The sequence below is a fragment of the Erythrolamprus reginae genome, chromosome 1 (genome assembly GCF_031021105.1).
Source record: "Erythrolamprus reginae isolate rEryReg1 chromosome 1, rEryReg1.hap1, whole genome shotgun sequence".
Taxonomy (NCBI): domain Eukaryota; kingdom Metazoa; phylum Chordata; class Lepidosauria; order Squamata; family Dipsadidae; genus Erythrolamprus; species Erythrolamprus reginae.
The window spans coordinates 270,435,454-270,449,603 of NC_091950.1; the positions used below are offsets into that span (position 1 = coordinate 270,435,454).

Below are 14,150 nucleotides of genomic sequence, written 5' to 3' on the forward strand. Positions count from 1 at the left end.
TCAGATTTAAGCATGAATAGAAATGAATAATCTTCTATAATTTCTGGAGATAAATCAGACTGAGATTTCAAGTTATTGTTAAAAAAGCTCAAATAAAATAACCAGAACATCAAACTGTGCTCCCTTCCGATGACCAGTAATGTTTTACAATGGGATAACATGCTGTTGGGCAGTGTTATTAAGAGCCACAGTTTTCTTCTTCTCTTCATATACTTTCCTGGAGCATCAGATTCCCATATTAGGGCATAAATCTCTTTTTGAAACTCTTCTATTTCAAATCAGTTTGCAATCTTTTTTGTGGGAGAATCTGTTGTTCAAGAAAAGAAGTTTTCTATTTCTTCTTGGAGAAATATGAATAGTCTTTTGAAAACAGTATAGGTGACTGTATGAAATCCATATGCTAGGGAAAAAAGCTTTAGCAGTACAGCGTTCCCTCAATTTTCGCGGGTTCGAACTTCGCAAAAAGACTATACCACGGTTTTTCAAAAATATTAATTAAAAAATACTTTGCGGTTCTCCCCCCCCCATACCACGGTTTTTCCTGCCCGATGACGTCATATGTCATCACCAAACTTTCGTCCACTTTAATAAATATTTTTAAAATAAACTTTAATAAAGAAAATGGTGAGTAATAATCTAAATGGTTGCTAAGGGAATGGGAAATTGCAATTTAGGGGTTTAAAGTGTTAAGGGAAGGCTTGTGACACTGTTCATAGCCAAAAATACTTCGCGGAAATTCAACTTTCGTGGGCGGTCTCGGAACACATCCCCTGCGAAAATCGAGGGAACACTGTACTGTCATATTTATAAATACTTAAACTGGGAATGGTGGACTCAGTGTTAGCAACTAGTCAAGACATTTAATCTAAGGACAACTAAGTTAATATTAACCCCCATAACCAGTGGTGATAACAAGTTAGCCCTGTGCATTTGTATGACAGGAAGGTCATGAACTTAGTAGACGGGAAAGCGATCACTTCAGCTTTTTGTATGCTAAGTTTGTGCAGCATGGCAAAGGTCCTCTGAGCTTGCTTTGATATTCATGTTGAATCTATAGGCAACTCCTTAAACACCACCTGTCCTTCCCAGCTGCTTAAAGGAACTGCCGACAGGTGCTTCACTAACACCTCTGCAGACTCCAAGGCTCCTCTGCTGGCTGTTTGCTCTGCAACACACGTCTTCTTTCTCACCTTGGCTATTATAGCATGAAAATGGTGATTGCTTATGTTTCTATTTCACAAATACACCTAACGAATACATCTCTTAGCTGTTAAAACTTGAAAAGCCATTTGAATGAATAGATAAATACAGTTATAAGAAGGCAGACACAAGGAATCATTTACTCCACTGTTTGTTTTTAGCGGACACTCCTAAGGCGAGCCACTCCACACCCTGGGGAATTAAAGAACATGAAAAAGACAGTGGAGAATTTACGGAATGACCTGAATGCTGCTAAAGGACTGGATTCAAACAAAAACGAGGTCAATAATGCCAATGACAGAGTGACCACTTCTGTGTAGAGCCTCACATCCTCCAGGTTGTTGCTCCTGTGTCTTCTCTCCGCTGTTGAAACATTTACTGTTGCATCCTGGAAACGCCATCCATTCAACCCTCCTCATAGGTCTTTGACCAGCGATCCAACTCATCTTGTCCTTGTGTCATGTTTTGGGAAGGTGCTTCTCAGCGGAAGAAAAGTGCCTGACTTCATTCCAAGCATTTGAACGCAGCACAAGTGCACTGAGCAAAGTTCTTTGCTGTCATGTCTCCCATTTGTCTGTCAGTGACTTTCCACTGTTGTCATTTCCATAAATGTTAAGCTGTTGGTTTCTGGGTTTTTGGATAAGGGAAATACACTATCATAGAACCTTGGTCGGTTTTCTACTAAGATATTCTCAAATCCTTTCACCGCTGAATTATTTATATGGCTGTTTGACTTATCATGAAAAGAACTAGAAAAGTTATACTTTTACCTCCTGGGCAGCTCAGATTATGTAAATTTTACAATTTTGTATAGGAGTTTCGTAACAAAAAAACCCACAAATATGTTTGTAAAAGAAAAATTTATAAAAGTAGATTTTGCTATTTCTATTGGATTAATTCCAAAGATGTACATGATTGTCCTATTGCACGTGCCTTAATGCAGCCTAAATCAAGCTAAACAGAAAATGTAATGAGATCAGTTAAAACCAAGGTGCCTCTTTCAATGTGTTATCTTGCAAATAATTAAATTTTACTCTCATTGTTAACCCTGCTGTTCTGTTCGAAAAAAGTTCCTAATGTTATGTTCCCGGGTCACCCTGACCCGGACCGAAAACTCTTCATTTGCAGTGCTTATGTTTGGTCTTTTTGAAAGCTTTTTTCACCTGGAAACATGTTTGAACATTTCTGCACACAATGGAATGAAAATTGAACTGAAAAAATTAATCCTTATTGGTTTATTTTGCACATAAATGTGCCTCCCCCCCCGTTTTTGTGAAAGTTTTTTCAATTTATGGATAGTTTTGCTTGCAAAATCCATTCTATTTTACTAAAGTTGGTGTGGGATTGGTAGCTTGAACATTTCTGCACACAATGATATGAAAATTGAACTGAGAAAATTAATCCTTATTGGTTTATTTTGCTCATAAATGGGCCCCCATGCTTATACTCAAATAGGCTTATACTCGAGTAGGCTTATACTCGAGTATAAAATGATATGGTCTTATATTCAAAAATAAACCAATAAGAATCATTTTTTTTCAGTTCATTTCTATTTTTCTTATGTTTAGGATTGTTCAATTTAGTATATCAAAACTTTTGAGTTTATTGATAATTTTGCCTGCAAAATGCATTCTATTTTACTATTCTATTTTGGTGTGGGATTGGTAGCTTGAACCTTTCTGAACATAATGATATGAAAATTAAACTGAAAAAAATGATCCTTATTGGTTTATTTTGCTCATAAATGGCCCCCCATGCTTATACTCAAATAGGCTTATACTCGAGTAGGCTTATACTCGAGTATAAAACAATAAACCAATAAGAGTCATTTTTTTCAGTTCATTTATATTTTTCTTATGTTCAGGATTGTTCAATTTAGTATATCAAACCTTTTGGGGGAAAATTCCTTAGGGATTTGTAGCCTTAAAAAATATAAATTGACACGAAATTCAAAAAGGATGGGGGGAGGGGCTTTTTGATCAAAATAAAAATATAAGTCTCAATTTTTCCAGTTCAATTTTCATATCATTATGTTCATAAATGTTCAAACTAGTTTTCCAGTGGAAAAAGTTTTCAAAAAGACCAAATTCAAGTACCTAAAAAAAATCATTTTGATCCGGGTCTATATGACCCGAACAGAGTAAATGTGACTTTTTTTTTGCCAAGAAAAATTTTTTCCCCCCACCCCCACAAATATTTTTTTGATGATCAGCATTGTTAAATTGAGTAAATGAATGCGTAAGATTTTAAAGAATATTTCGGATTTGGAGCATAAAAAAATAAAAAGTGAAAATTGTTGCAAGCAGCCAGGGGGGGGGGGAGGCCTTATTTCTGATGTTAAAAAAACAGTAAGAATCATTTTTTTCAGTTCCTTTATATTTTTCTTATATTCAGAAATGTTCAAGGTACCATTCCCACACCAACTCCAGTAAAATAGACTGCATTTTGCAAGCACAACTATCCATAAATTGAAAAAACTTTCACAAAAACGGGGGGGGAGGCACATTTATGGGCAAAATAAACCAATAAGGATTAATTTTTTCAGTTCAATTTTCATTCCATTGTGTGAAGAAATGTTCAGACTACTTTCCAAGTGAAAAAAGCTTTCAAAAAGACCAAACATAAGCACTGCAAATGAAGAGTTTTCGGTCCGGGTCAGGGTGACCCGGGAACATAACATTAGGGAGTTTTTTTTTTTCAGCAAGAAAGAAACCTCCCACCCCCCAAAAAAAATTCTCATAGAGAGAACCCCTGAAATGATGAAAAGTCATGAAATTTCAAGTTTCAGATATGCAGGGAAAATTTTTTACAGGGTCTCAAACCTTGATTTCGGGTCTCACAGACCCGAACAGAACAGCAGGGTTGCATCTTTTTTTTTACTATTGTGATGATGCTAGATTCTTAAACTCTGCCTTCCTTATGATATGATTAATTGACAATTATGAAAAATGATTTTGGCTGCCAAAGCATTGCAGTCAATAGAATTTCAGTGCCCATCTTTAACTATATCATCTATAAACAAGTTTTGAAAAGTGAACAAAATACACAGCAACTAGTGCCTATGTTGTGGAAACAAATGTTATCTGCTATACAGACATGATATTCTCATACATTTGAAGGTTTTATAGATACATAAGACCTAATAAATACCTTAAGAAACATAATGGCTCAATAATTCTCATTTTACTAGGGGAAAAAAAATCTTATGTTAGATGTTGATTCATTTGAGTTTCAATGAATCAAAGCTCTTGGCTAACTTCTATGTTATATAGTTTATAATCATGGCTCAAATTTGTTTTGAAATGTAAGCAACAAGTTCCTAGCAAAGCTAGGAATTTATTGCTTACATTGAGCTTACTAGATGCTGACATTTTCAGGCTTAAATAGAATAAATGTTCTCCATAAAGTTATTTTTCATTTTCTAATAACTCAGAAAAAGAATGATTAAGTCAATAATTCAGTTTGTGACTGCATTTTAGTTCATATCTTGCATGTAATGTGAATACTGATTTTCTATTGAATTATTGAATTGGCCAAAAAAATGGGAAAAAATTACAAGCAACTGAATGGCTTTTATAAACATTCTGCACAGTTCCCAATACACTAAAACTCTAGATTGTATACCTTACAAAAGATAATAAAAGATGATCTAATTCTCAAACACCTACTGTATTTTCCAGAGTATAATACACACCAGAGCTTAAGACACACCTTAGTTTTGGGGGAGGAAAATAGGGAAAAGAATCTGCTTACCAGGTATTCATCTGGCTAGTGTCCTTAGTTTGATCAGCTTCAGCATATTATTTTATCCCCTGGTTAGGGCTTTAAAAAAAACAAGAGTAACAATAAAAGAGCTTGTAAGCCAGTAAGAGCTGGGAACATCATTAGCACCTGGAAAGAAACATTCAGCAGTGGAAAAAAAACCTGCAAAGATGTAAGGGTTGGAAAACATTCTTAGCAGAGAGTAACAATGAAAGAGCTTGCAAGCTGGTAAGAGCTGGGAACATTGTTAGTATCTGGTTAGTCCTGGAAAGAAACATTCAGAGCAAGTAGAGAATAAAAAAAAACCCTACAAAGACAGGGCTTGGAAAACATTCTTCGCAGAGAATAGCAATGAAAGAGCTTGCAAACAGGTAAGAGCTGGGAACATTGTTAGCACCTGGTTAAGGCTGGAAAGAAACTTATTCTGAGCAAGTTAGAGCAATGAAAAAAACCCTGCAAAGACTTAGGGCTTGGAAAACATTCTTCGCAGAGAGAAACAATGAAAGAGCCTACAAGGTAAGAGCTGGGAAGATCATTAGCAGCTAGTTAGGGCTGCGGGGTGGGGAGCTACATTCAGAGTATAAGATGCACCCAAATTATCAGCCTCTTTTAGGAAGGAAAAAGGTGCATCTTATACTCCGAAAAATACAGTATTTAATAGGGGAATATTCATCAATATATGAAGTGTATCTGGCGTGTGTGTGTGTATGTGAATGTAGCACTTGATTTTAATTTAGGGAAAATACAGAGAAAAATCCCAATAACTGAACATAGTTCCAGGTTTTTTTCCTTCCCTCTTTAATATTCTCACTGTAAAAGAAATACAGTGGTACCTCTACTTAAGCACTTAATTCGTTCCATGACCAGGTTCTTAAGTAGAAACATTCTTAAGTAGAAGCAATTTTTCCCATAGGAATCAATGTAAAAGCAAATAATGCGTGCAAACCCATTAGGAAAGAAATAAAAGCTCGGAATTTGGGTGGGAGGAGGAGGAGGAAGAAGAGGAGGAGGACAGTCGCTACTGAAGGAAGAAGGTGGGGTAAGGGGAATCAAAAAAATGCAAAACTTTAAGGCTTAAAAAAAGAAGAAGAGAGACTCTGAAGCAACACAGAGAGAAAGGAAAATGCTCTGTTCACTCTGGGCTGCCCAGAGCGAAGAGAACGTTTCTTTTCTCTGAGCGCTGGCAGAGGTTTATTCCCTCTCCAAGCGCTCAGAGAAAGGAAAATGCTTTGTTCACTCTAGACTGCCAAAGCCTTCTAAAGCGCCACTGAAAGGCTCCTCTGGCAGCCCAGAAAAGCCCGCAATGGCCGGGATTAAAGGGGGAATGGCAGGAAACTAGCTGGACCTTTGTGCCGCTCTCAAATTTCCTGGGAAATTTTTCTGGGCTTGGGTTCTTAAGTAGAAAATGTTTCTTAAGTACACTTAAGAAGAGGCAAAAAAAATCTTGAATACCCAGTTCTTATCTAGAAAAGTTCTTCAGTAGAGGCGTTCTTAAGTAGAGGTACCAATGTACCATCAAATTGCCTAGGGAAAACCAAAATGCCAAAAAAATTTCCTGTAGCGATTTCTGTCGGTACAACATTGTGAGATGAATTAAAAATATTTAAGTGAATTAAAAATACACTTACCAAGACAGCTATAAACAGGTCTGCATATGCTTCGTGCTCCATATGTTCTTGAGCAGAAGCATCTTTTGATGTTTTAAGAGCTTGCTGCAAATACTTGCGACTTCCCTGTTAATAAATATGAATCATATATAGCAGTTTTTTCTTCATACTTTGCTGACTTTAATGAGACTAAAACCCATGAATGTATAACTTTTGAGTTGTGTGATCAGTTTCTTCATTTGAATGGACTCCTGTGAGATCATCCTCAAAAGCACAAATTTTAATAGATGATCAAGTTAGATAATAATAAATGGGAGGCATCGTTTTAAAGTTTTAAGAAAAGGACACAACTGGGCAAGAATCAAGTGGCCAGAAAAACCTCTCTATAAATCAATTTACACATTGCACTTGGTTTTTTTTATCACCACTACCTGATATCAAAAGTTAGCTTTTCAACACATGAAAGTGAAGAGATGAGTAGTGCTGCTTGATATACCGTATTTTTCAGAGTACAGGATGTACCTTTTTCTTCCCTAAAAGAGACTGAAAATTTGGGTGCATCTTATACTTTGAATGTAGCTTTTCCAAAGCCTTTCCCCCCAGCCCAAATTAGGTGCTAACAATCTTCAGGGCTTCCTATTCCCTCCAAGGGAGCTTTTTTCCAGCCCTAAGTCTTTGCAGACTTGCTTTCATTCCTACTCCCTCTGAAAAAGACTTTTTCAGCCCTAACCAGTGGATAAAATAATGTGCTGAAGCTGAACAGGCTAAGGATGCTAGCCAGATAAATTCCTGGTAGGTAGATTTTCCCTCCCCTATTTCCCTTCGCCAAAACTAAGGTGTATCGTATACTCTAAAAAACACGGTACATATTAAAAAAACAAACTTATAATGCACATTCTGCATAGTGGTTGGAACTATCATCCAGGATGGGTTGACTTCATCCAATCAGATGAGGATTGAGTCTTTTCATCTGAATTTGAGGACTCCGCCTTGCCTGGAAACCCCAGTTATGACACACTTCTCCCACCATTATGGCTAAATATCTATAGAGATGTTGAGTCAGGTCATGGTTTCCCCAAAGGTGCACCTTTGGGATACCATTATGGCTATTTTTCATTGTTCAGGAAAGGCATTTTGGGAGTTACAAGAAGGACTATGCCTTCTGGGAACAATGCCTTCTGGGAACTTGCGCATGAAGTATAAAACATGTTCATTAGGTTTGAAATATATGAATTGTATCCCTGAAAAATCAGTAACGTAGTAACTATTTGATTTACCCAATTAATTAATTAATGATGAAGTATGAACTTTTATCTCTTGGGATGGATATACAGCTACTGATCAATTTATGACCATTATTAGAAATAAGATTTCCATTGTTAATTGATGTAGACATTAAGTGAATTACATGGCCATTAAGTAAATCCCAGGGTTTTTTCACTGACTTTTCAATTGTAGGACCCCCCTGTGAAGGTCACTGAGTTTATGTGACTCTACCATGCAACCGTAATGAATACAGGTAGTCAAAATTGAACCCCAAATTGTGAACTTTACCCCATTTTATGGTCTTTGACACACTTGTTAAGCAATTGTATGTAAAATGGTAATTAATCACTTTTTTTTCAGTGCCATTGACCAGTCACTAAATGAACTGTTGTAAGTCAGAACTCCCTGTACATGCCAATTGCCAAATGCCCAAATTTTGATCACATAACAGTAAGGACAGTGGGGAAAAATAATTTTTTCAGCCCTATCATAACTTCAAACAGTTGCTAAATGCATGGTTGTAAATCAAGGACTACCAATAATCCTATAATTACCATACATTTTGGAGTATAAGACCCTCCCCAAAAGTGGATGAAAATTGCGGTGCGGATTATACAGTAGTACCTCTAGATACAAGTTTAATTCGTTCCAGAACGGAGCTCGTATGTCAAACAACTCGTATCTGGAACAAATGGCTTTAGACTTTGTTTTTCCCCTCCGAGATAACCAGAAGCAATGATTCTTGCGCCACCTAGTGGAAGCTCGGCTCATATCCTGAATTTGAGCTTGGGTGTCGAAAAGAAATTTCGCTCCCGTCGTGGCTCGTAACTTGGAATACTCGCATATGGAGCAGCTCGTATCTAGAGGTACTACTGTACATTGAATGTTGCTGAAGTCCTGCCCATCCACCAGACTCCACTCTTCGGCCATTTTCAGCCTCCGCGCATTGCATTTTTGGCTTCCGCATGCCCTATTATTGGCCTTTGTGGGTCAGTTCCAGACGGGGATTGGTGGCTGCAAATGGGCCCCATGACAGCAAACAGGCCATGGTAAATGGGCCATGCCAAACCAGCCATGTCAAATGGGCTGTGCTGAATGGGCCACAGCAGTGGCGAATGGGATGCAGTGAATGGGCAAATGGGTGATGGCAGCATTGAATGGACTGCGACGAACTGACCAGATGAATACCGGATGAGTGCTGGAGGCAAAGGCAGATTTTTTTTTCTTGTTTTCCTCCCCAAAAATGATATGTGCATCTTATAGTTCGGAGCATCTTATACTCCAAAAAATACGGTAAGCCTCCAAAATACAATATACAGTAGGACCTCTAGTCATGAATGCTTCTGACCATGACCAAATTGGGTTCCAACCAAAAAATTTTACTTTTTTTTTTTGGTGGCCAATTTCCCCTTCCACGCCATTTTTTGATTTTGGGTAAGTGCCAAATTTCCAAAATTAGATTTGGGTCATGACCAAATTGATTTACGAACAAAATTATGGTTGTGACCTGAGGTTCTACTGTTGTATGAAGGAATACAACTGGTTAATAATTGAATAACAATAAATGTATTTTATGGGTGGTTCTCATTTAGCAGCTGCCTCTTTTAGTGCCCCTTTGCAGTTATGAGGCTGGTGAAAAATACCTTTAAAACAAAGGTTGCATTTACAACCTTTACAGGTCTGTAAAGCAAAGGAAAGATGAAGTTTGATCATAAACACAGTCTATTTCACTTGCGAACTGCTTTTCTTAATTGACTGAGTTACCAGTTGCAATTATGGTCACTAACTCTGTATATTAATTCTTCCTGCTACTTAAGGTTTTGCTTAAATATACACTGCTCAAAAAAATAAAGGAAACACTTAAACAACACAATATAACTCCAAGTAAATACAACTTCTGTGAAATCAAACTGTCCACTTAGGAAACAACACTGATTGACAATCAATTTCATTTTGTTGTCAGCACATTCAGCTTTGTACAGAACAAAGTATTCAATGGGAATATTTCATTCATTCAGGTCTAGGATGTGTTATTTGAGTGTTCCCTTTATTTTTTTGAGCATTATATATTCTGCTGTTTCGGTTCAACAGGCTCCTTATAAGAAGTGATTTTTCTTTCTATAAAAGAAATACTTGGTTCATACTATTTAATGCTACCGTGTTTCTCCGAAAATAAGACTCTGCCCTGCTTTATATATATTTTTAAACCCTGAAATAAGTGCTTGGTCTTATTGCCATGCACGTAAAAGCCTGATTGGGCTTATTATCAAAGGCTTTCTTATTTTGGGGAAAACAGAGTAGTACTCCCAAATGCATTTTTCTGGTGCTCATTTACTAATTTGGGAGGTTATTATTTACATCAGAAGATTATGAACTTGGCTCAATTCTCAAATATCAGAATTTTCATATGTAGCTCCTGTGCTAGTTAGATTCAAGTTTCTTATTCAATCACATAGCTAGGATATGTCTTTAAATTATTGTTTATTTAATAATAATAATAATAATAATAATAATAATAATAATAATAATTTAGATTTGTATGCCGCCCCTCTCCAAAGACGCGGGGCGGCTCACAACAATAATCAAGACAATTTAACATTGCAACAAATCTAATATTAAAAGAGAACAATATATAAAACCCCAACAATTAAAAACCATGCAACACATGCATACTAAAAACATAAAGTATAAAAGCCTAGGGGAGGTGTCTCAGTTCCCCCATGCCTGGCGATATAGGTGGGTCTTGAGTAATTTACGAAAGACAAGGAGAGTGGGGGCAGTTTTAAAGTCTTGGGGGAGTTGATTCCAGAGGGCTGGGGCCGCCACAGAGAAGACTCTTCCCCTGGGGCCCGCCAAACGACATTGTTTGGTCGACGGGACCCGGAGAAGGCCAACTCTGTGGGACCTTATTGGCCGCTAGGATTCGTGCGGTAGAAGGTGGTTCCGGAGGTATTCTGAGGTATTCAATTTTATATTTAAATTATTATGTACCGTATTTTTCGCTCCATAAGACGCAGTTTTTTTCCTCCCAAAGTAGGATGAAAAATCAGCCACGTCTTATGGAGCGAAGATGCAGGCAGGGAGGGGGGAGAGGCGCTGGAGCAGAGGGGGGGGGGGCGGCGATATACTCATCTGGAGACCGCCGCCTCTGTCGCCGCCTCTCCTCTTCCCAACCCCGAAGAGAGCCGCGCCTTTCGGCCTCCGGAAGTGCTGGGCCGGGGGACGCCTCCACCCCACAGGTTTAGGAGGCGGAGCAGCACCAGAGGAGCGTTGGCGGTTCCGAGCCTTTGGGAAGGCTACGGGAATCGCTTCAGGAGGCGGGGAGGTCTCGAAGACCCAAAACCCAGCCAGTCGCTCGCAGCCGGCCGCCGCCTGTGCAAAGTTTGGCTGTGAACTCGGCTGGCTAGCTGCTGCCTGGCCCCCTCCCTCCCGGAGGAGGGTCTCCCTTCTCACCACCAGCGGCGCTCCCCCAGCCAGCCAAGCCCCGCGCCAGCCGGAGCCGGCTCTTCGCTCTCCCCCCGCCGCCCGCCGCGTTTGCAGGAGGTGGGGAGGGTCGGGCGGCCCGCCAAGGCCAAGAGGGACGCCGCTGTCCCCCCTTCCCTCTCTGCCCGCCGCTGCGCCTCCTGCTGAGCCCCCTCGGCCCCGTGCGGCGCCTGTCAGAGGAAGCTGCCCTGTCCCGGCCTAGATCCGGGGGCGAGGTCGTCGGGGTTTGAGGGGCCCTAAACCGCCCACAGCAGAAAAACAGAAAAAATAAGGGAGAAAGAAAGAGAGAGAAAGGAAGAGGAGAGATAGAAAGGGGGAGAGAGAAAGAGGGAGAGATAGAGAAGGAGAGAGAGAAAGAGAGAGATACAAAGAGAGTGAGTGAGAGAAGGACAGATAAGAGAGAGAAAGAAAGAGGGACAGAGAAAGAAAGAGGGACAGAGAGAAAGAAAGAGAGGGAAAGAGAGAAAGAAAGAGAGGGACAGAGAGAAAGAAAGAGGGACAGAGAGAAAGAAAGAGAGGGACAGAGAGAAAGAAAGAGAGGGACAGAGAGAAAGAAAGAGAGGGACAGAGAGAAAGAAAGAGAGGGTCAGAGAAAGGGAGAGGAGAGATAGAAAGGGGGAGAGAGAAAGAGGGAGAGATAGAGAAGGAGAGAGAGAAAGAGAGAGATACAAAGAGTGAGTGAGAGAAGGAGAGATGAGAGAGAAAGAAAGAGGGACAGAGAGAAAGAAAGAAAGAGAAGAACAGAGAGAAAGAAATAGAGGGACAGAGAAAGGGAGAGGAGAGATAGAAAGGGGGAGAGAGAAAGAGGGAGAGATAGAGAAGGAGAGAGAGAAAGAGAGAGATACAAAGAGAGTGAGTGAGAGAAGGACAGATAAGAGAGAGAAAGAAAGAGGGACAGAGAGAAAGAAAGGGACAGAGAGAAAGAAAGAGGGACAGAGAAAGAAAGAGAGGGACAGAGAGAAAGAAAGAGGGACAGAGAGAAAGAAAGAGAGGGACAGAGAGAAAGAAAGAGAGGGACAGAGAGAAAGAGAGGGATAGAGAGAAAGAAAGAGGGACAGAGAGAAAGAAAGAGAGGGACAGAGAGAAAGAAAGAGAGGGACAGAGAAAGGGAGAGAGAGAAAGAGAAAGAAAGGTAGAGAGAAAGAGGGAGAGATAGAAAGAAAGAAAGAGAGAGGGGGGCTTGTTTATATATTTTCCCAATTCCCCTAGGGCAGTGTTATTGTAATAAATATTTTAGCCTACTTTTTGGCTCAAAATATTTTTTTTCTATTTTCCTCCTCTAAAAACTAGGTGCGTCTTATCAGCAGGTGCGTCTTATAGAGCGAAAAATACGGTATTTTTAATCAATGTTAACAAAGATTACATTGGAAATTTAGGGGCAAATAGAATCCAAGTGGTTAAAAAGAATTTTTTAAAAAAAGAATTCAACATTGTATATTATTTTTCCTTAAAAATAGGCCTGGGTTGGAGCAAGTATTTGTTGAGTGGAGAATTGCTCTGAGAGCATATGGCCCTAATTCCATGCTGTGATCTTAGGCCATCGCTCACCCTTTTCCAAGCAATTTTTGAAAGACTTTATATGAATGTCTGTGTCCTTGGTATCTACATGTGTATATGCACACACACACATTTTTGTGATTTCAGGAGATCTAGATCAGTGTTTTCCAAAGTTTAGGTGCATCTTTAGGGGAAATTGCAGAATCCAGGAAATTTGTCAATAACCTTTCAGTTACACTGTCACAATAAACCCACCTTTCCTAAAGTTATGTTGCATTGTTTTCATTGTTCATTTGTGTTCATTGTGGTGTTTGGATTTGTAAAGGACATGTGTACAATAAGATTACACTAAAGGGAGACTTGATGGCAGAAAATTTAGGGACCCCTGCTTTAGAAACTGTGCCCAAAAAAAAGGAATTAAGTGCTAAGCCCTAATGGTTTTTCTTTTAAAACTTTGCTTACCTTTGGCTTAGTATAATACATAAATCGGGCAATACAGATTGTAGTCATGTCTGACATATTCAGATCATGGCTCCCACTATTATTTTTGAAAGTACTATGGTATTATTGGGGACGTAGTGGCTCAGTGGCTAAGATACTGACCTTGTCGATCAGAAAGTCGGCAGTTCAGCAGTTCAAAACCCTAGTGCTGCGTAATGGAGTGAGCTCCCGTTACTTGTCCCAGCTTCTGCCAACCTAGCAGTTCGAAAGCACATAAAAAATGCAAATAGAAAAATAGGGACTACGTTTGATGGGAAGGTAGCATTATCCCGTGCACCTTTGGCGTTTATTCATGACATCTATATGACTACAGGGACGTCTTCAGACAGATCTGGCTCTTTGGCTTTAAAATGGAGATGAGCACTGCCCCCTAGAGGCGGAAACAACTTGCACACATATGCGGTGGAATTTTTATCTTACCTTAGTGTTATTATTTATTAGGTAAATTTATATTGTCGGCCATTTCACATAGATATGGGTGTATGATCTTGAATTGTGTACAGAATTAAAATTACAAAACAATATAATATACATTTCCTGCTAATCATACTCCCTGGCTATGGATGACCTCATGTAGCCGAATCCAGTGGCACCAATGTAGCAGCCAAGGATGTGGCTTCTTGTTCCTGATCAATACTTGAGTGGAACCACCCATGAATATCTCCGGGACCGCCTGCTGCCGCACGAATCCCAGCAACCGAGTAGGTCCCACAGAGTTGGCCTTCTCCGGGTCCTGTCGATGAAACAATGCCGTCTGGTGGGACCCAGGGGAAGAGCCTTCTCTGTGGAGGCCCCGGCCCTCTGGAATCAGCTCCCCCTGGAGATTAGGACTGC

The 14,150-nt window shown here is 39.6% G+C and overlaps 1 protein-coding gene across 2 annotated transcripts in view; it reads left to right on the top strand.

The window, feature by feature from the left end:
• The window catches only part of LRRC1 (leucine rich repeat containing 1), a 112,192-nt gene extending 107,833 nt beyond the window's left edge, over positions 1 to 4,359 (top strand). The window contains exons 14-15 of one of the 2 annotated variants that reach the window (XR_011557385.1): positions 1,362 to 2,241; positions 4,061 to 4,359. Coding sequence is in view for 1 of the 2 variants with exons in the window: in XM_070733006.1 (XP_070589107.1) it covers positions 1,362 to 1,520 (159 nt within the window). In the remaining variant the exon portion in view is untranslated. Of the gene's footprint in view, positions 1 to 1,361; positions 2,247 to 4,060 lie in introns of those variants that run through there. The other variant, XM_070733006.1, reaches the window with a different exon arrangement.
• The last annotated feature ends 9,791 nt before the right edge of the window (positions 4,360 to 14,150 follow it).